The sequence below is a fragment of the Gallinula chloropus genome (genome assembly GCF_964237585.1).
Source record: "Gallinula chloropus genome assembly, chromosome: 1".
Taxonomy (NCBI): Eukaryota; Metazoa; Chordata; class Aves; order Gruiformes; family Rallidae; genus Gallinula; species Gallinula chloropus.
The window spans coordinates 1,994,891-2,015,264 of NC_140085.1; the positions used below are offsets into that span (position 1 = coordinate 1,994,891).

Consider the following 20,374-nt stretch of genomic DNA (forward strand, 5'->3'; position numbering starts at 1 on the left):
TTTTGGTTTTACTGTTACACTGGAGCAGTTCAAAAGAAGCAATTTGTTCCCTGGCTTAATGCATTTAGGAACCAAGGTGCGGCACATTTATCGTGGCAGAAAAACAACCTTGGCATTCCCCCCCCCTCCTCCCTTTGAAGCACAAAGAAAGCAAGTGAAAGGAGAAGTAGTGAGCACCCAAGGTAGCAAAAGCTTATTAGTGAAGGGAACAGAAAAAAAAAAAATCCATCATTCTGACCTGTGCAGCAGCTGAGGATGTGGAAGCTGGAAACCCTGGAGACGTTACGGAGTGCCAGCAAGCCTGAGCAATCGCCTTTGTTTGTTGCTAATGGGCCATGGTGCTTTTTAATAATATATAAACCATTTAAAAGGATTTGATGGGAAATCCAAGGAAGTCAGCACCTAGGGTGAGGTTAGAAAACACCAAAACATTTTGTGATCTGCCAACTATGGAGCAAGACCTCATCAAAAGTGCTAGGGCTTCCAGGGTGTCTCCCAGATGCTTGGACCCCCAAAGCCTTACTTTCTGTCTTCCTAGAGGGTACATCCCAAGCCAAAACTCCTGGAAACATCCCAAGGGAGGCCCCAGATCCCTTGGGTCTGTGGTGCTTTATCAAGAGACTGCAGGTTTGCAAAGCCCACAGGGTACCCAAGGGTTTCAGGATGTCATTGTTATCGTTGCCAGGTTGGTTTTCAGCCATACCTGAGCACACATTCTCCAACCACCCTGGGTTTCCATCTTCCATGAAAGGAGTCTGGAAGCCCCAAGATCTCCAGCTTGAAGTCAAAGAACTTAGTGACTCTCACCATAAGCAAAAGAAATGGGCAATCCCAGCAATTTCTATGAATTTCACCCCTGTGGTTAGCTGTTTTCAGCAGAGGAGAAGCTGCCAAGGCTGTCACATGCCCTGAAGAGCTGGAAATCATACAAAGAAGTGCTTCGTTTTTGGACTGACCATAGCTCTTTGCAATGTGTTGATGGGATTTCACACTCGTATTTAACAGGAAAAAGAAAAAAAGTTTGGATCTGATTCAGATTAACTTTATTAAAACCCAAATGAAACATATACAACATGAAAAGCCCTCTTCTTGATCAATATGGCTTTGATCACAGAGGGCTTTGACAGATGCTTAGCAGGGCTCTCCCCACACCTCTGGAGAAGAAGATGCTTCACCTCTGACACGCAGCTACATTAACAGTAGAAAATATGAGTTGTTACAATTGCAAGAACAGAAAAACCCACGTCAGGACACAGGGATAAGAAGTAAGAGGGCATCAGCACAATCTAACAGGGACAAAATAAAACCAAAGGTGCCCTAGGCACCCTATTAAGCCCTATGGAAAACCCACATGTTGGGGCTGGATGCTTGAAATGGTTGTACTGGTTTAATTCGTGTCTTTACCATGACTTGAGAGTCTTCAGCCTGATAAGAGAAGCCAGATCACCCTGCCATAAAAGCAGATTAATAAACAGGTCACTGCAGACGGTGTTGGGTGCAGTCCCTCCCCACGCCGCTCCCCTTCACCCAAACCCTCCACCTCCAGCACTGCAGTGCCCTCCTCTCCTTCCTTGATGTGTGCAGGGTTGTGCCCAGAAATCCCACCTCACCCATCGCTCCAAAGGGGTTATTTTTACCCCCTTCCTCACCCCTTGTGAAGCTGCGGGCAGCTGCTGCTGCTCTCAGACCCACCTGATCCCCCAAGGTCACCTTCTGCCCACCTTTTTCCTCCCTTCTCCCCTTCCCACACCCTCCGTGTAGCTCTCATCTCCTCCCAAGCACAGGATTTACTTTCCAGACCCAGTTCTGCCGCCTCAGCATCCCGTGTTTCCCACACCAGTCGTGGAGCCATTGCCACGGGCCGCACTGGGGCTTTGCCTGTGGCATGGGAGGACCTCCCAGGAGGCTCCAACAGGCCTCGGACAAGCTCCATTTCACACCCGAGCGATAATTTCCTTCTCTAAACCCCAACTGGCGGCTGTTCCTCAGCGTTCTAGCTGCGCTGTCCCCGCCTCCCCCTTCTCCTCACGCCGCCTCAGCGCCGGGCCCAGCGCCGCCATTACCACCCCCCCCCACCCAACACACACAGTGGGACTACAACTCCCACCATGCCCCGCGGGGACGGCGGCACCTGAGGGAGGATATCAGCTGCGCCGCGGAGACCGCTGGGAGTTGTAGTCCCGGCCGTGGCTGCGCGGCGGTGCCGGTGAACTGACGGCGGGCGGGGAGCGAACTACCGGCACCCGGGAGGAAGCGGGGGCGGGTGGGGGCCGGGGCAGGGAGTGGGGCCGCGGCCCGGGAGCGGGATGCAGTGGCGGCCCGGCACGTCGCTTTGCTGTTTGGGGTCCCGCTATGCACCCGGCCGTGGCGGTGGGGCTGGTGTTCGGCGGCTGCTGCAGCAACGTGGTGTTCCTGGAGCTGCTGGTCAGGTGCGGGGCCCGGGGAGGGGCTGTGGGGGGGCAGATTGGGGGGGGGGGGGGGGGGCAGGGGTTAGGGGCGGGAATGGGAGCGGGGATCCCGTGAGGGGGACCCAGAGCTGGGCCGCAGGGTGTCCCCCACCGGCCTCTGGACTTGTGAGGGGGAAAGGAGACGGCGGTGCCCAGGGGGTCTCCAGGAGAGCGGGGTGAGGGGGTTTCTTGTGTGTGTTTGTGGTGCTGCCGGGGGCGCCCGGGGCTGGTCCCCCAGCCTGGGGCTGGTCCTGAGGGGGTCTGTGGCCCAGGTGAGGTGGCCGGTCCCCTCCCAGCGGCCCTGGGGCTCCTCCTCAGGGTGTGGAGAGGGGCCTGGCTGTGGGTCGCTGGGCCCTGGCCTCGTTGGCTCGCTTTTGTGGGGTGTTTTGGAGCTGACCCCCTCAGCTAGGCCCTATCATGGGCTGTTTCGGTGCTCTGCCCACACACTGGGGATCTCCCATCTCTGCTGACACAGGGGGGCCATGGCATCATGGAATCATAGGATGGTCTGGGTTGGAAGGGACCCCAAGGGTCCCAGAGCTCCAACCCCCCTGCCACAGGCAGGGACACCAACCTCCAGGCCTGGAGCTACACAAGGTTGCCCAGGGCCCCAGCCAACCTGGCCTTGAACACCCCCAGGGATGGGGCACCCACCCCCTCTCTGGGCAGCCCCTTCCAGCCCCTCACCACTCTCTCTGCAAAGAACTTCCCCCAATATCTCATCTCCCCCTTCCCTCCTCCAGCTTCACTCCAGCCCCTTGTCCTGCCAGTCTCTGCCCTTTAACAAGCCCATTCCCCTCCTGTTCCTGGGGTCCCTTCAGGGACTGGAAGGTGCAATGAGGTCCCCCCACAGCCTTCTCTTCTCCAGGCTGACCCAGCCCAGTTCCCTCAGCCTCTCTTTGTAGGGCAGGTGCTCCAGCCCTCTAATCATCCTTGTGGCTCCTCTGACCCCTCTCCAACAGTCCCACATCTTCCTTGTCCTGGGGCCCCAGCTCTGGACACAGGACTCCAGCTGGGGCCTCACAAGGGCAGAGCAGAGAGGGACAATCCCCTCCCTGTCCCTGCTGGCCACTCCTCCTGATGGAGCCCAAAAGCATCAGTCTGGCCCGAAAGCATCCCCGCCACCCCTGCTCTCTGATCCCAGTGCCTCGTCCAAATAACAGCTGAAATCCCAAGGAGAAGAACGCAGGAGCTGGCTGGGGGTCCCTTGGGACAGCAGGCAGGGCCTGGAGAACCTTGTCCATCTGGAAATGTGATCTTCAGCAGCATCACATGCTTTGCAGGACTTGGAACACGTGCAGATAGCCAGGTTGCAGAGAGGAGGGCTGATGTTTGGGGTATGTCTGCCTGCTGCATCACCTTCCTCACCCTGATGAAAGCAGGCTGGAAAAAGTGATGGGCTGTTGGATTAGTTTCCAGGGCTGGTCAGCAAGCTGTGAAGGCAAAAGTGCTAGACCTGGCTGGAAAGAAGTAATGATTGAACTGGTTCTGTGTTTGCAATCCTAGTAAGCCAGTGTGGAGCTGCATCCCTGGTCCATTCAGTGTTAATTCCACTTCAGCCCTGACTCTGTAAACCAGCAGTGGGGATATTTGCTTCAAAGTGGGAAGCCACAAGGGAGGTACCTTAACACATGATTGCAACTCAGCAATCCTTAGATAAACCCAGAAGCAGTTCCTGGAGGAAGTGAGTTTGTATGGTGAATTGTCTTTCTTCTCAGGGGTTGCTCTAACCTCTGCCTTTCCTGCCTAGCTTGTGCTGCAGCATCAGTGAGGGAGGAGGAATCGGCCCCTTTGAGGTGAAGAAAGTTTTGGATCTGGCTTCTTTCATTTGCTTGGAGCTGGGCTTGTGTCTCCTCCAGCCAGACCTTAAAATGGAAGCAAGTCATTGCTTTAGAGTAGGACCTCCCTTATGGAGAGAGGCTGAGGGAGCTGGGCTGGTTCAGCCTGGAGAAGAGAAGGCTGTGGGGAGACCTCATTGCACCTTCCAGTCCCTGAAGGGACCCCAGGAACAGGAGGGGAATGGGCTTGTTAAAGGGCAGAGACTGGCAGGACAAGGGGGCTGGAGTGAAGCTGGAGGAGGGAAGGGTGAGATGAGATATCAGGGGGAAGTTCTTTGCAGAGAGAGTGGAGAGGGGCTGGAAGGGGCTGCCCAGAGAGGGGGTGGGTGCCCCATCCCTGGGGGTGTTCAAGGCCAGGTTGGCTGGGGCCCTGGGCAACCTTGTGTAGCTCCAGGCCTGGAGGTTGGTGTCCCTGCCTGTGGCAGGGGGGTTGGAACTCTGTGATCCTTGGGGGTCCCTTCCAACCCAGCCCAGTCTATGATTCTATGAAGTCTGAATTAGGTGTCTGAAGCCCAGGAGGAATTTTGAGCAGCAAATCCCAGAGGTTCAATTGCAGGTATCTAGGAAAAGCTGCTTTGCACACACAAACTTCTCTTAAGCATTGCCTCTCATGGTTTAAAAATTCTCCTGTGCTCAATTCCTGTGCCCCTCACTTACCTTTTTCACCTTTAGTCCCTAAGTTGGGGTGACACTGGTTATTTCTTTGGATCTTGCTGTTATCTGGAGGGAAGAGGCCCTCCTGAAGATGAATCTTCCCATAACAAGCAAAGTCCTGGAACAGGATTACAGGAAAAGACAGTGACCAGACTGACAGGCTAGTGAGGAATAACAAAGGTGATTGGAAGAAATTTGCTCAGGATTTATGAGGAAAGAGTGAAAGAATGAGAGCTGTTTAGTCTGGAGATGCCTGAGGACAGACAAAACACTTCAAACCATGGAGAAGGACAGTGGAGAGGAGGAGATAAAGGCTTCTGCTGGGTTATGGAGGCAAAACAAGAAATAAGGGGCTTAAATTGCTGTGAGGGGGATGTAGAGCAGGCCAAAATCTCCCCAGTTTGCACCCTTTCGTTGTGGTGAAGTGGTTTGGAAGAGAGAGAGCAGTGAAACTCTTTTATTGGAGGCTTTCAAGAACAAGTTAGATGAGCCCCTGCCTGAATAAAACAAGGAGACTGTGGACAGGGCAAGAAACCACCCAGTTCATCCCATTTCCATTGTCTGGAGGGACCCAACCTGTCCTGCTGGCCTCCTGTACTAGTTGTCCCTGGGCTCTGTCTTTGAGCTGTGGTACCAAAGCAATGTGTGTGTGATGTGGGTGATAAAAGCCTGGTTGGAAAGCCTGTGATCTGCTCTTCATCTTTTGATGCTGTGCCCTTGTTGAGGTACCTTCTCCTATAAAAAAAGGGGGAGGCTCTGCCTGGTGGATCTCAGTTCCTCCCCTTTATGGTGCAAATGTGCCTGGTCAGCAGGTCAAGGGAGGTGATTCTGTCCTCTCTACCCTGTTCTCATGAGACCCCCACCTGCAGTGCTGCATCCAGCTCTGGGGTCCCCAGTACAGGAAGGATGTAGAGCTGTTGGAGTGAGTCCAGAGGAGGCCACAAAGGTGATCAAGGGGCTGGAGCACCTCTCCTATGAAGACAGGATGAGAGAGTTGGGTTTGTTCAGCCTGGAGAAGAGAAGGCTCCAGGGGGACCTAATTATGACCTCCCAATCCTTACAGGGGTCCTACAGGACAGTGGGAGAGGGGCTGCTCACCAGGGAGGGCAGGGACAGGACAAGGGGTGATGGCTTTAACTGGAAGAGGGCAGGGTTAGGTTAGATGTTAGGAAGGAATTCTTTACTCAGAGGGTGGGGAGGCCCTGGCACAGGGTGCCCAGAGAGGGTGTGGAAGCCACATCCTTGTAGCTGTTTGAGGCCAGGTTAGATGGGGCTTTGGGAACCCTGGTCTAGTGAGGGTGTCTCTGCCCATGGCAGGGGGGTTGGAACTGGATGATCTTTGAGATCCCTTCCATTCTAGAATCACCCTTCAGTGATTCCACTGAATGGTGGGGTTGGGTGTTCTCCAGGGCTATTGAAGGAATTCTCTCTGAAATGTGGCTTCTTCATAAGAGGTAGGCAGGAATCTTCCTTGGGGAAGTGATTTCCTTGTGTTGAGCTCTGTCTGCACCAGACTCTGCTCCCTCTGTTCCATCCCACCATCTGCTAGGGCTGCAAGACACTTAACAGGCAGCTCCATCCTGGGAGGCAGGGTGACAATTGTGTTTCTCCACTGCATCTGGAGGAGTCTCTCACACTTGGCTGCAGCTCAAGCAGATCTTTGGTACACCTGGGCTTCTTCTCCCTTCTTCTGGGTCTATCAGTGTGTTAGGGCTGTGAGTCACAGACATGGGCAGATACAGCCAGTGGGTTTATTATTAGTCAACAAATAACCCTGTGACAACCCCTTAATGATAAGGTGAGGTCCTGTGTACAGCAAGGAGTTGAATACAAGGAGTTGGGTGGGAAGAAAGTTGAGTTCCTGGGAAGAACTTTGGTTTATTCCAAGTTTACACTGGCTTTCTGCTCTGTAGAGGTAAGGTGTACAAGTCCTGGAGCCTGGCCTCTGTCTCCAGTATCTCTTGTCTTCTCCTAAGTAACTGTTGAACCTTTTTAACCTTAGTGCACCAGGATTGAAGGCTCCTGGACACTTAAGCTCTGAAAAATGTGAAAATTGGCAGGTAGGTAGAAAGAAAAGGGGCTCAGGCTGGTGCCTGCCCTGTGGGACACCCAGAGAGAAGGTGGCCTTGCCAGGTGCTGGTTGGTGACAGCCATTAACCAGAGTGCTGCTGCTATTTCTGAGATGTCTGGGGTGGGTGATAGAGGAGATTTTGGAGGAGACCAGACCTTCAGCTCAGCTATCCAGGAGGCAGCTTGCTTATTCCTGTTCTCTAGTGCATCCCCCAGCTTGCACTCTGCAAAACCCAGCCTCTGACAACTTGTGCCATGAGCAAGCTGTGTGTTTGTGCAGCAGGGTGGGGACTGGGACTCAGCTTCTCTCCATCAAGCCCTTGGCTTTGGTTTCTCCCTTGCAGTAGAGAGCAGGGGAGTAGTTGCTGAGATTCTGTCTGCCATGGTGAGGTGTGACTACACAGTGAGCACGTTAGCAGTGAGCTTCCTGGTGATCTGACATGTCACAGCCTCCTCTCAGCCCACAGCTGCCTCTGTGCCTCCCAGAAAATCCTCTCTTGCTCCTTGTAAGCTTCTTAGGAAGGAGGCAGCATCTGCAGCAGGCAGCATGAAGGGAGTGTTTGTTTAAAGTCAGGCTGTTATGGGCTGTCTTGCCCTTCCCTGTGATTCCTTTTCCCTCTGAATAAACACACAGGGTTGGTTTGCTCAAAGGTGGTGTCACTTCTGCTCTGAAGGTAATAACTGAGTCTCTGGGAAGACAAAGATGCTCAACTAAAAGGGCCTCTTCTGAGGTCAGACACTGGTTTTTGGCCTTTAGCACCTTGTGGAGTTTGAAAACTTCAGTGTGAGCATGTGTCACAGCAGCAGGCTCCCTGCCTTGCCAGGCTGTCACATGGCATTTAATTCCATGACCTTTTTGGGCTCCAGTGATGAGCTGTTGTAGGTTCCTTCTTGAACCTGCAACCAACCTTTTGATACCCAGCAAACAGAGGAGAAACATAGAATCCCAGACTGGTCTGGGTTGGAAGGGACCCCAAGGATCACAGAGCTCCAACCCCCTGCCACAGGCAGGGACACCAACCTCCAGGCCTGGAGCTACACAAGGTTGCCCAGGGCCCCAGCCAACCTGGCCTTGAACACTTCTAGGAGGGCAGAGGGCTAGAGCTTGCTGGTTTCCATGGGGTTCCATGGTTGTGTTCTGGAGCTGAGGTACAAGCAAAACCATGGACACATTACACCTTGTTCTGGAGACACAGGCCTGACCTTGCCCTTAGGGCTATTGAAATCCTGCTGCCTTCCTCCTGGGTGGACTCATCCTTTCACCTGGCCTCTTAACAAACCCCATGGCATGTAGGTAGGGAGAGAGCTCTATGAAAACCCCTTCCATGTGAGAAAGAAGGAGATCCAGCTTCATTATAGTTGTGTCAGTGCTTGATGTGGCTCCTTCCCATATCCTGGCAGGATGTGAGACATCTGTGAGAGGTGACTGATTTCACCTTACACTTCCTGACCCAATTCACTGCCTGTCCTGGGACAGGAATGGCTGATTACTTCCTCTTTGGAAATGTTTGAGGGAGGGTTTGCTGGACATGTATCTACAAGTAGAGGTGAACAAACACCCTCAGGGAACTGTTTAACAAAGGCAACCTGAGAACCTGGACAGATACAGCAGCAAAACCTCTCCAGGTTGTTGCTCACTGGGATTATGAGCTGCTAACCTCTTTCTATGAGAACCCAAAGCAGGTTTTGTCCTCCACAGCTTGCTCTTATGCTTGTTTTTCTCCTCCATGCCTGCAGGCAGTTTCCAGGATGTGGGAACATAGTGACATTCTCCCAGTTCCTGTTTATTGCCATGGAAGGCTTTATCTTCGAAGCCAACTTTGGGAGGAAGAAGCCAGCCATACCCATAAGGTAGGGTTGATTTGCATGCTTTTGCTAGGCACAAACTGCCTGGCTATCTGTTATCTCAAGAAGTGTTTAATAAAAGGCCTTATCCATTTCTCCTGTCTAAATCCCATCCATTCTGTGGCATTTGTGAAGCCTCATTGAGAACCTGCCATGCCTGATAAAATATGAAATCCTCATTTATCAAGAATTCCTAATAGGAAATTGCCATCAGATACTTTCCTGTCCAAGAAACAGGGCAGCATTTTGCAGAGTTAAGAGCTTGCTGTCTCTGGTGTGGAAGGGAGAAGGTTTACTGGAAAGCCAGCTAAATTCACTTTTGCATTTCTCCATCAGAGCTGATCTTGTCCTGGCAATAACCTGGCATGTTCATGCTCTCCTCCCTGCCACTCACTCAGTGGCTGAAGTGATGTGAGGAGGTTTTGTGGGCTTCCTTAGCAGACTGCCTAGCCTGTGGCAAAACAGAACTCTCTGCTGAGTGCTTGGAACAGACATCCTCATGACAGAAAGCTGAGGGGCAAGCTTAGTGCCATTTGTGGCAGTGTCACAGTGAGGAACTTCAGTTTGTGGAGCTCTCTAGCTTAGGTCTGGAACCATGGAGGTGCTCAGCCTGGGTTTGAGTAGTTTCTTCTTCCCCTCAGGATAGCAGTGTCTGCTGGCAGCAATTGAATCCCCTGAAATCAATCCTTGTCCTATGGCACAGACCTTAGGAGAGAGGGGTCAGGAGGAAGTGCATGCTAAAAGAGCCCAGCTGGGCTGTCCTCAGGTCCCCTTTGCTTCTGGGATTAGCACAAGCTGAACCAGTGCAGATCAAGCTGCTTCCTGTTCTAAGGACTTCCCTGCTACATCCAAACTGGACTGATCTCCTTCTTAGTCCTTGTCACAGCCTCAGGAGCTGGGTGGGCTCCTGTGCAGCTCTAGACCTTTCATGGCAACCCATAACCTGTTCCCAAGGTGTTCCCCAGCATCCCAGCAAGGTATGTGCAGAGCTACCAGCTGTTCTTTCTGTGTTTCAGGTACTATTTCATCATGGTGGCCATGTTCTTCACAGTCAGTGTGGTGAATAACTATGCCCTGAACTTAAATATTGCCATGCCACTGCACATGATCTTCAGATCAGTGAGTACTGACATTCTGTCCTCTTCCTCCTTGTGTCACATCTCTTCCCATCACCTCTGCAAGTGAGATCCCTGGGTGCATCTGTCCTGCCACCCTCTCTCTCCATGAGGCCACCAAAACCCTGTGCAAACACAGCTAACAAGGGGAGAGCAACTTGTTCTGAAGGCTCAGCTCCAGTTCTCACTTTCACAGTGTTAAATGTCACCTTAATATCCCTGAAAGATGAGGGAACTGAGACTCAAGCAGGCTTCATCTTTCCAAAGGTGATGGGGGAAGTACTGATGACAAAACCAAGCCCAGACTCTGGCTGTCAGCCCTGGGTGGGATGAACTGCTGGCCAAAGGGTCCCAGCCTTCCTGCACAGCTACACCAAGTGGTAACTTACACCTAGTGTAAGGTTCCTGGTTGAACACCTTGTGTCAGAGAGAATGGCTTTAGCCTAGTTCCACCTGCACTGTTACTGCACAGGCCTTTGCTTTGGACAATGCTGTTAAAAATGCATCTTCATGGGGGTGTAGATGAGTGTCAGGCTGAAAAATCCCTTAAAACCAAAGAAAAGGGAGCCCCAGCTGTTGGAAATAACAAAATCTGCTGGGTGGGGGCTGTTCTCACAGAGTCACAGAATCACAAGGTTGGAAAAGACCTTTAAGATCATCAAGTCCAACCGTCCCTGTCCTGTGCTAAACCAGCTCCCTGAGCACCTCATCTCCCCTCTGTTCAACACCCCCAGGGCTGGGGACTCAGCCCCCTCCCTGGGCAGCCTGTGCCACAGCCCCACAACTCTGCCAGGGAAGAACTTTGCCCTCCCAGCTGAGCTGACCCTGCCCTGGGGCAGCTTGAGCCCATTGCCCCTTGTCCCATCTCCTGTCCCCTGGCTGCAGAGACCATCGCCCACCTCTCTGCACCCTCCTGGCAGGGCAGGGGAGGTGGGGAGAAGGGCTCCCCTCAGCCTTCTCTTCTCCAGACTCAACACCCCCAGCTCCCTCAGCTGCTCCTCAGAGGATTTGCCCTCCAGCCCCTTCCCCAGCCTGGTTGCCCTTCTCTGGACTCTCTCCAGGACCTCCATGCCCTTGCTTTCCTACAATGCATCATGATGCTGAGATACCTGGAGCCAGGAGAGGTTAAAAAACACCACCAACACTCCAGGAGCCCTGTCTCACATTAACCATGAGGCATGGTTCTTGTCTTGCAGCCCAGCAGTCGATCTCTGGAGCCATATTCCTGTTCCAAATTAAACCCACAGACATCTGTAGTGCACACTAAGTGTGCCAAAAAACAGGGAGGCCAGAAGATCCTAGTAGCCTGTTTGCCCCAGTGTCCTTGTTCTCCAGCCACCCAGCTTAACTTCTCCCCTCCTCCTAGCTGCAGTGTGACTCTCCCTGCTCCTGTTCTGGCATTCCTCTGGGTGTTTTGGTGTTAGTTTTATTGAGTTTGGGGTGTTTCTCTGGTGGGGGACATCCCAGTCTGGGAAGTTTTTTCATGATGAGCTCCTGTTTTGTTTTTCTCCTCCTCTCTCTCCTTTCCCAGGGCTCTCTCATAGCAAGCATGGCTCTAGGTATCATCATTTTGAAGAAAAGGTAAATCACAAGCCTCTTTCTTACATCATTGGAGAATGCTTTGCCACTGACTTAATCCCAACTGGTGTTTAGGGTCCTCCCCTTCCCTGCTAAACATTTATTTGGTTTACTGGTGGGGAAACTGAGGCACAGTGGTGTGCCTGGACTTGAGACTAGAACAGTTCCATCTTCTGCATTTCCACTACCCCTCCATTTAAAGCAAGCATGGACCAAAGAGTTTTTACCCATGGCTCCTGCCCTCTGTGGTAGCTCTTCTTGTTCCTCTCCCTTGTGTGATGCTGGTATGATGCCTGATGGATGGGCATACTGGATCTGGCTGGGATGGAGGGGTTGTGTTTGGGAATTGTGTTGACAGCACACTGATGGGTTGGCTGTTGCTGAATGATTACACAGTGTCAATGCTCTCTCTTTATTTTCCCCACCTTACCTGTGTCCCCAGCAAGGAGGTTGGGGGTGGACAAGTTGGGACAGCTGACCCCAAATAGCCAAAGGGATATTCTGTGTCATATCATGTCATGTGCTGGAATAGAAACAGGGTAGAGGAAGAAGGGGGGTGGGGGAAGTGGACTTACAAGGTGGCCAAGCTTTTGGGAGGGGGTGAGTGGTTGCTTTGCATTGATGGAGGGTTTTTTTTCCTCCCTTTACCTATTAAGTGGTTTAGCTGAACCCTCAAATTTCTTTCTTCTTGCTCTTCCAGTTCTCTCCCCCATCCCATGAGGTGGGGAAAACGAGTGAGCAGCTGTGTGGGTGCTGGTTGGGATCCACCCACCACAGTGAGCAAAGACATCAGGACAGGAGGGTCCTTCCAGCTTTTTGGGGTCTGGGTGTTGGACCACCATGGCCATAGGCCCCTCCACTCCCATCACAGTGCAGACATCTGTGCTGGCTTTGGTCTGAGAGGGATCCTTGGCCATGGGCAAGGAGATCCTGGTCCAAATCCTTGGGTTTTGTTGCAGTTGGACTAAGTTGACCTTCCCTCCCAGCAATGCCCAGCATAGGTAATGGGGGTGTCCCTGTTCCCACAAGTTCACACTGGTGTACTGGAGGAAAACACAGTCCAAGGGAGTGGGTGATGGACAATGTGAGGCTGGGCTGGGTCACTGACATCTCTCTTCTTCCCTGTGCAGGTACAGTGTGTCTAAATACACATCCATAGCCCTGGTGTCCCTGGGGATCTTCACCTGCACTTTCATGTCTGCAAAGCAAGTGGTAAGGATTGGAAAGGACCTGTGGTGCCAGCTGTGAACCTTATTGACAGGAGGAGCTGCTCTCAGCACCTTCAGCAGTAGTTCCCTTTGCTCAGCTACTAATGGAGAGACAAGAAGCTCTAGATCTGCTCCCCAAAACCTCTTGTTCCTGGTCTCATTTTCCTGTGGTTTGGAGGGGAGGGATGCACACACATCCATGTGGTTTAACATAACTACAGAAGCCTTTGTCCTGTCTTGTTCAGGTTGCTTTTTGCTAAGAATATACCAGGATTTTTTTTGCCAGAGAGGTGACAGCTAGAAGCTGTTTTCTCTTCCCCTTACAACAGAGTGTTGCAGGTTAGGAGCAGGTAAATCTCAAACAGAACTCAGCCATCTTCAATCTTTGATTTTTGTTTTTAATCCCAGAAGAGATTTTCAGCTTTCAGCCTAGATTTTGCCAGACCTGTTGTCATCCAGCATGACTTTCCATGATGAAATGAAGTGCATATATTTGGAGAAGAGGAGAGAGTGAAGCAAATCCTTGTGTGACACCACTTTGGGCTTTTCCTGGGTCAGCACCTGCAGCCTGATCTTGTCAACTGAAGACAGAAAAAAATGCCATAAAATAGTGATCAAGTGAAAATTGGTGGAGCTTAATCCAGCTCTGAGAAATTGGAAATGAAGCAGGGCTGTTGATCCTCCATGTCCCCCATCATTTAATAGCTGTTTGTACTCTCAGGGTGTCTGAGGAAGGTCTGTGCTGTGCAGCCTGTGTTAATCCAGCTAAACTCTCTGCAGGCATGGGGAGGGTTTTGGTATGGTGTGCAGGGTTGTGGCAAAGGTGAGTCACCTAGTTTGTCCTAAACCACAAGGAAAGATGGATAAGCCAAGTCACTCTGCCTAGAGTTTTACCCTCAGCTAACAGCCTGGTTCCCTCTGAGTACCTGACTGGAGCCTGGCAAAAGCCCTTGTTCTTTCCTGCACACTACCCCCAAGATGGGGATGGAGGAGCCAGCTGGTGGGCTGTCTGTGGGAACTACATGGCACTGCTTGTATTTTTGGTCAAAGAGTTTGGTCTCTGGCCAAGCCTGAGGCATTCCTTTCTGAAAAGCTACTTTCTTGGACAGATATTTACAATTTTTACTGGAATCTGGTGCATTCCCTGAAGCAGAGTGGAAAGCAGAGGGTGCTGTAGCTGCTAAAATACCACCTCTGTTCAGCCCAGGGAGCAGCTCAGGAGAATGTGAGTGCTTGGGTGGTCTTTGTGGCTTTGCTTGGAACACACAAACCAAGAGTGAGGTGGAGGCAGGTCTGGATGAGCTGCTGGGATGTGGTAGCTCGTGGTGACTCTGTTGTGTCTCCTTCCACTAGGCATCTGACTCTGGCTTAAATGAAGAGGATGGACTCCAGGTTTTCCTGTGGTGGATGCTAGGTAGGTGAGTGCCACATCTCCAGCTGACCTTGCTGGGACAGTGGCAGCACTTGGCTCTCTGATGTCCCTGGGCTGTGCAAATCAGACTGTGTTGGGAGTCTCCATGCTGAGGATAAGATGTGTCAAGCATCTGCTGGATGTTGATTTGCAAAGAGCTGGGGTTTGTGGCACTCTTTAGCAGCTTGGTGTGAAGAGAGACTCTTCACCTGGGGTACAACACCTAAGGGGGTTCAGCAAGGCAGTGGCTTAGTGACAGAGATCACAGTTGTGCATGTTTGCAAGTATCATAGAATCCCAGACTGGTCTGGGTTGGAAGGGACCCCAAGGATCACAGAGTTCCAAGCCCCCTGACACAGGCAGGGACACCAACCTCCAGGCCTGGAGCTACACAAGGTTGCCCAGGGCCCCAGCCAACCTGGCCTTGAACACCCCCAGGGATGGGGCACCCACCCCCTCTCTGGGCAGCCCCTTCCAGCCCCTCACCACTCTCTCTGCAAAGAACTTCCCCCCCAATATCTCATCTCCCCCTTCCCTCCTCCAGCTTCACTCCAGCCCCCTTGTCCTGCCAGTCTCTGCCCTTTAACAAGCCCATTCCCCTCCTGTTCCTGGGGTCCCTTCAGGGACTGGAAGGTGCAATGAGGTCCCCCCACAGCCTTCTCTTCTCCAGGCTGACCCAGCCCAGCTCCCTCAGCCTCTCTCCATAGGGGAGCTGCTCCAGCCCCCTGAGCATCTTCATGGCTCCTCTGACCCCTCTCCAACAGTCCCACATCTTTCTTGTGTTGGGCCCCAGCTCTGGACACAGGACTCCAGCTGGGGCCTCAGGAGGGCAGAGCAGAGAGGGACAATCCCCTTCCTGTCCCTGCTGCCACCCCAGATATAGATACAGATACAGATATAGATACTGATATCTTCTTGATTTCCCTTTTGAAAAGCAGCCCTACCTGCTCTACCTGATGCTGTGAGGGACGCTGCAGAGAGGGAGAGGGGCTGTAGCTGGGTCAAGTGTTCATTCAGCACAGGAGGGGTCTGTAAAATCTGGCACTTCAATCTGTTGGTGGCTTCTCAATGAACCTGGGATTGATGTATTCCATAGCAGCAAATGTGACCATATCCCTGGTATCCCACCTACTCCATGCCAGGGCTGAGTCTCCTTTTAAAGGGTGTTCTTTTGGAAAATCTCTTGCATCTCAGCCTTTGTAATAAGATACCCATGTCCCCAAATCCTTTATCAGGTTTCTTCTCAAGTCTGGATCATTTAGCTGAAAGCCAAACTGTGGGTGTCTCCAGGCTTGTGGACTTGAGCTGTGCTGTGCTTCTCTTTCCAGGTATTCTTGCACTCACCTTCGCCCTCCTCATGAGTGCCAGGATGGGGATTTTCCAGGAGATGCTGTACAAGCAGTTTGGGAAACACTCCAAAGAGGCCCTGTTTTACAATGTAAGTCACCCCATCTTTTCTTTGCTTTTACTGGGGCAGATGGAGCTGCTGAGAGCCCCTTCCCCTCCCACCCTGTATTCCCCATGGATCCAGAGGATCACACGCTGTGAGGCTGGAGCACTCAAGTTGTGCTCTCATCCAGATGGGTGAGGCTGCTTTCCCAGCATGAGAAGGGGGATCCCTGCTATATCTGGGCTCCCTGGGATAAAAAAGCCAGGGATCTCCTGGAGAGAGTCCAGAGGAGGGACAGAGATGAGGAAAGGCCTGGAGCATCTCCCCTGTGAGGAAAGGCTGAGGGAGCTGGGGCTGTTCAGCCTGGAGAGAAGAAGCCTGAGAGGGGATCTGATCACTGGTTCTCAATAGCTGAAGGGTGGGACACAGGGGGCCATGGGCAGCCTCTTCTCAGTGTCTGTGGGGACAGGACAAGGGGTGATGGGCTCAAGTTGGAGCACAGGGAGTTCCCCCCCAATGTGGGGAAGAACTTCTTCCCAGTGAGGGTGAGGGAGCCCTGGGACAGGCTGCCCAGGGGGGGTGTGGAGTCTCCTTCTCTGGAGATACTCCAGCCCCATCTGGACACCGACCTGTGTGCCCTGTCCTAGGGACCCTGCTTTGGCAGGGGGTTGGACCCCATGATCTCTGGAGGTCCCTTCCAGCCCCTGTGAGTCTGTGGGTCACATAATCTGCTCACATCATGTCTTTGCTTCTCTCCCCAGCACGCGTTACCACTCCCTGGCTTTCTCCTCCTTGCCCCAAACATCTACCACCACGCAGTCCTCTTCAGCCAGTCTGGTAAGCATCACACAGATGGTTCCTCACTCTCCTACCTTTCTTCCCTCTAAAAAAATGCTTTGGGAAGCTGGTGCCACCAGCAGTTTGCAGAGCTAAGCCAGAAATTACTGTTTGGATCGTGGCACTTAAAGCTCAAGCTTCTCTCTATTGCACATGCCACGTGTTGGCCCCATCCCAACGCTGGATGGATTGTTCATCTCTCCACCTTGAGCTGAACATCTGCTTAAGTTTAATAGTAAAATTCACCAGGCTTTCCAGTGCCAACAAGCTTCTAGATCCATGATTCTGTGAAACTGCAGGGCTCTTTGCTGAGTAATTGTGCTTTTTCTGTCATCTGCCCTGGATAGGAGGGATATTTGCAGGCACAGATCACTTGAACCTGTGTGTTAATGTCATAGGAAAATATTTAGAGCATCCTACACGTTCTCAAGGGAAGTGTGAGATAGGTGACCCATGGGGAAGGGAACATGGAGTTCAGAAATGGGAGTAATAGGATGAAATCCTCAACTGCATGTGTAAACCTGAGGAGAGGCTGAAGGCCTTTGGGTTGTCCAGCCTGGAGAAGAGGAGGCTGAGGGGAGACCTCCTGGGGTCTGTGGCTTCCTGCCCAGGGGAGCGAAGGGGCAGCGCCGATCTCTCTCCTCTCTCTGGGGCCCAGGGCTGGAACCCGAGGGGCCGGCGTGAAGCTGCCCCAGGGGAGGGTCAGGTTGGCTGTTAGGAAGAGGTTCTGTGCTGAGAGGGGGGTCGGGCACTGGCACAGGCTCCCCAGGGAAGGGGTCCCAGTCCCGAGCTGGGCTGAGGGCAAGAAGCGCCTGGCCGATGCCCTCAGTGCCTCCTCTGACTGGGCTGGGGCTGTGTGGAGCCAGGAGTGGGACTGGATGGGCCTTAGGGGTCCCTGCCAGCTCAGGAGATGCTGGGATTCTGTAATTTTACACATGGAGCTGTTGGCTTTTGTTTTGCTTTTCCCATGCCAGCACCATCAGCCTCTCAGAGCTGCACACTTGATTCATTAACAGCAGAGCAACCCTGACACAAGGCAGCAAGACTGAGCTTTTCTTTTAATGCCTTTTTTTTCCTTGACTTGCTTCTTCCTCCACCTTCCTTTCCTCCCTATGGAAGTCCAGGCAGAAACATCTGCAAGCTCTCTTCTGCTTGTCCTTCCTCACAGTAAGAACCAGATAACCTTCCATCTGGAGCAAAACCAAAATGTGCCCACGCTTCAGGTCTGCCTGATGCAGCAGTGGCCTCCTGAAGCTGTGTCCTGGGTCGTGGTCAGTGCAGGAGAGCAGACACTTCTCCTTGCACCTCCTTCATGCAGTGACCTTGCTGTGTGTCCTTTCTCCCTGCAGAGCCATTCCAGGTCCCAGTGATCGGGCTGACTGTGCCAATCATGTGGTTCTACCTTCTCATGAACGTCATCACTCAGTATCCTTTCAAAGCTCAGCTTGAGCTGTGCTGAGGAGACTGTGGTGGGTTGGGAGAGGTGGAATGGGGTGGGAGTGCTGTGTCCTTGCAGTTTTCCCTGCATTTAGGAGCTGATTTTCCTAATACCCTTGGAAAACACAGAGTGAAACTTAACCTGGGGCTTGTTTCCAGGCTGGCTGAAATCTGCCACCACCTCCCCAAGGAGAGGATGGCTGGTATTAACCCATGGTGGTTCTCCTGGCCAGCTCTTTGTAGAAAGGACAGATCAGGAGCTATTTGCTTGCTGTATCAACACTTGGATTCTGCCAGGCAGTGCAGACAGAGCCCTCAGGAAGGGACCTTCAGCTCAAGGCCCTTTTGTTTCACCTGCCTTTCCTGTGTCCCCTCAGGGGAAAGGGGACTTATAGAATCCCAGGCTGGTCTGGGTTGGAAGGGACCCCAAGGATCACAGAGCTCCAACCCCCCTGCTACAGGCAGGGACACCAACCTCCAGGCCTGGCTGGATATGACTTCTGCTGGGTATGACTGAAGAAGGCTGATTTTAGCCTCCCTTGGCTGCACAGCAGGGCTTATAAACCCCACCTGCCATTAACCTTTAGACAGCACATCCACCCTGACCCCTCAGGTGGGGTAGTTCTGCTGTCCCAGAGCAAACTTTGGGGTACCCTTGGAGCTTCGGGCTGTCGCTGAGGTTCGTAGCCAAGCAATTCATAGCTGTAGAAACACTGACCTGAGGAGATGGGAGTTTTATTCCCTCTAAAACCAGACTGGGGAGTTTTGGGAGGGGTGTGTGTGTGTTTCTCCATTGCCCAGCCCCTTCATCCCTGATGTCCCCCTTACCTCCAGCCACCCAGGTACGTCTGCATCCGCGGCGTCTTCATCCTCACCACGGAGTGCACCTCCCTCACCGTCACGCTGGTGGTGACGCTGCGCAAGTTCGTCAGCCTCATCTTCTCCATCCTTTACTTCCACAACCCCTTCACAGCCTGGCACTGGCTGGGCACCACCTTTGTCTTTGTGGGGACTCTCATGTACACCGAGGTGTGGAACAGCCTCGGGCCCTTCCTGGCCCGCTGGAGGAAGAGGCCAAAGGAGGAGTAACAACCAGGGACTCTCTGCAGGGACCTTCTCATTCTTTATTTATAGAGCAGAGCAGCAGGGAATCTGCCCCCTCTCCCCCAGAAAAGGAGTGTGGGGGGGGTGTTTTTATAACACAGGGGAGGTGTTGGCTGTGCCAAGCTCCTGGGAAACGTGGAGCCTCTGCTGGGAACCTACCTGGGATGGATCCTACCTGAGATGGATCATGGAGACAAGATACAGTTATTTTGGCAAGGTTGCAGTTTTGGTTATGCAACCCTTTTTATTTCCATCCTCTCCCCCTGGTTGTTGTGGGGTTTTTTTTGGTCTGAATAACCCTTTTTAAGTACTGTAAAAGCTGTCACAGTTCTCTGTTAGGAGCCCAACCTTGCTGTGGTGCTGTTGTCCACTTCTCCTGGGTTTGATGAGCTGGACCCTGAGCCTGTTTGGTGCCGTCCTTTAATGCCAAGGTGCCCTCAGCTGATGACTGAGCCCCAGGGAACTGGAGTTTGGCTGTTAGCCTGAGCCCTTGCTCCCTGATCCTAACATCTATACTAGGAAATACTAGGAGGATACACCTATAGCTCGAGCCTTCCAGTCTGCCCAGGAGATCCTCCACTGGGGAGTGGCTCAGGGGGCTGATTCCCAAGCTGCTGAGCACCCATCACTAGTAGGAGGGAGCCTGAGGAATCAAAGAGGGGTGATGCTAAGGGGACAGAAAGTGCCACTGTGTCACTTTCACAGCCTGCTCAGTTGTTTCCTGCTTTCTCCCCCTCTTCAGTGGGTTTCATCTCCAGCTGCAACCAGCTCTGCTGAGCCCCCACTGTGCCAGTGGTACCCCAGGTCCAGCCCATCCTCAGGGTTCAAATGATGCCAAGAAACTTAAGAAAGGCCAATAGAGCTGAGCTGATTGCTGCTTCTGGGTGGCCTGGTTTTACTGTCCCCTCCCCTTTTCCTCCTCCCCTTTTCCTCCTCCCCTTTTCCTCCTCCCCTTTTCCTCCTCCCCTTTTCCTCCTCCCCTTTTCCTCCTCCCCTTTTCCTCCTCCCCTTTTCCTCCTCCCCTTTTCCTCCTCCCCTTTTCCTCCTCCCCTTTTCCTCCTCCCCTTTTCCTCCTCCCCTTTTCCTCCTCCCCTTTTCCTCCTCCCCTTTTCCTCCTCCCCTTTTCCTCCTCCCCTTTTCCTCCTCCCCTTTTCCTCCTCCCCTTTTCCTCCTCCCCTTTTCCTCCTCCCCTTTTCCTCCTCCCCTTTTCCTCCTCCCCTTTTCCTCCTCCCCTTTTCCTCCTCCCCTTTTCCTCCTCCCCTTTTCCTCCTCCCCTTTTCCTCCTCCCCTTTTCCTCCTCCCCTTTTCCTCCTCCCCTTTTCCTCCTCCCCTTTTCCTCCTCCCCTTTTCCTCCTCCCCTTTTCCTCCTCCCCTTTTCCTCCTCCCCTTTTCCTCCTCCCCTTTTCCTCCTCCCCTTTTCCTCCTCCCCTTTTCCTCCTC

General features: G+C 52.8%; 1 protein-coding gene across 1 annotated transcript; it reads left to right on the forward strand.

Annotated features, from left to right (window-relative positions):
- Positions 1-2,321: 2,321 nt before the first annotated feature.
- On the forward strand, positions 2,322-18,919 carry SLC35B4 (solute carrier family 35 member B4; the record flags this gene model as incomplete). Its single annotated transcript, XM_084261840.1, has 10 exons — positions 2,322-2,429; positions 8,747-8,860; positions 9,871-9,973; positions 11,501-11,550; positions 12,678-12,759; positions 14,109-14,169; positions 15,495-15,604; positions 16,318-16,393; positions 17,743-17,818; positions 18,673-18,919. The coding sequence occupies exons 1-10, from the start codon at positions 2,353-2,355 to the stop codon at positions 18,917-18,919; spliced, it is 996 nt and encodes a 331-aa protein (XP_084117966.1). The 5' UTR covers positions 2,322-2,352.
- Positions 18,920-20,374: the final 1,455 nt, after the last annotated feature.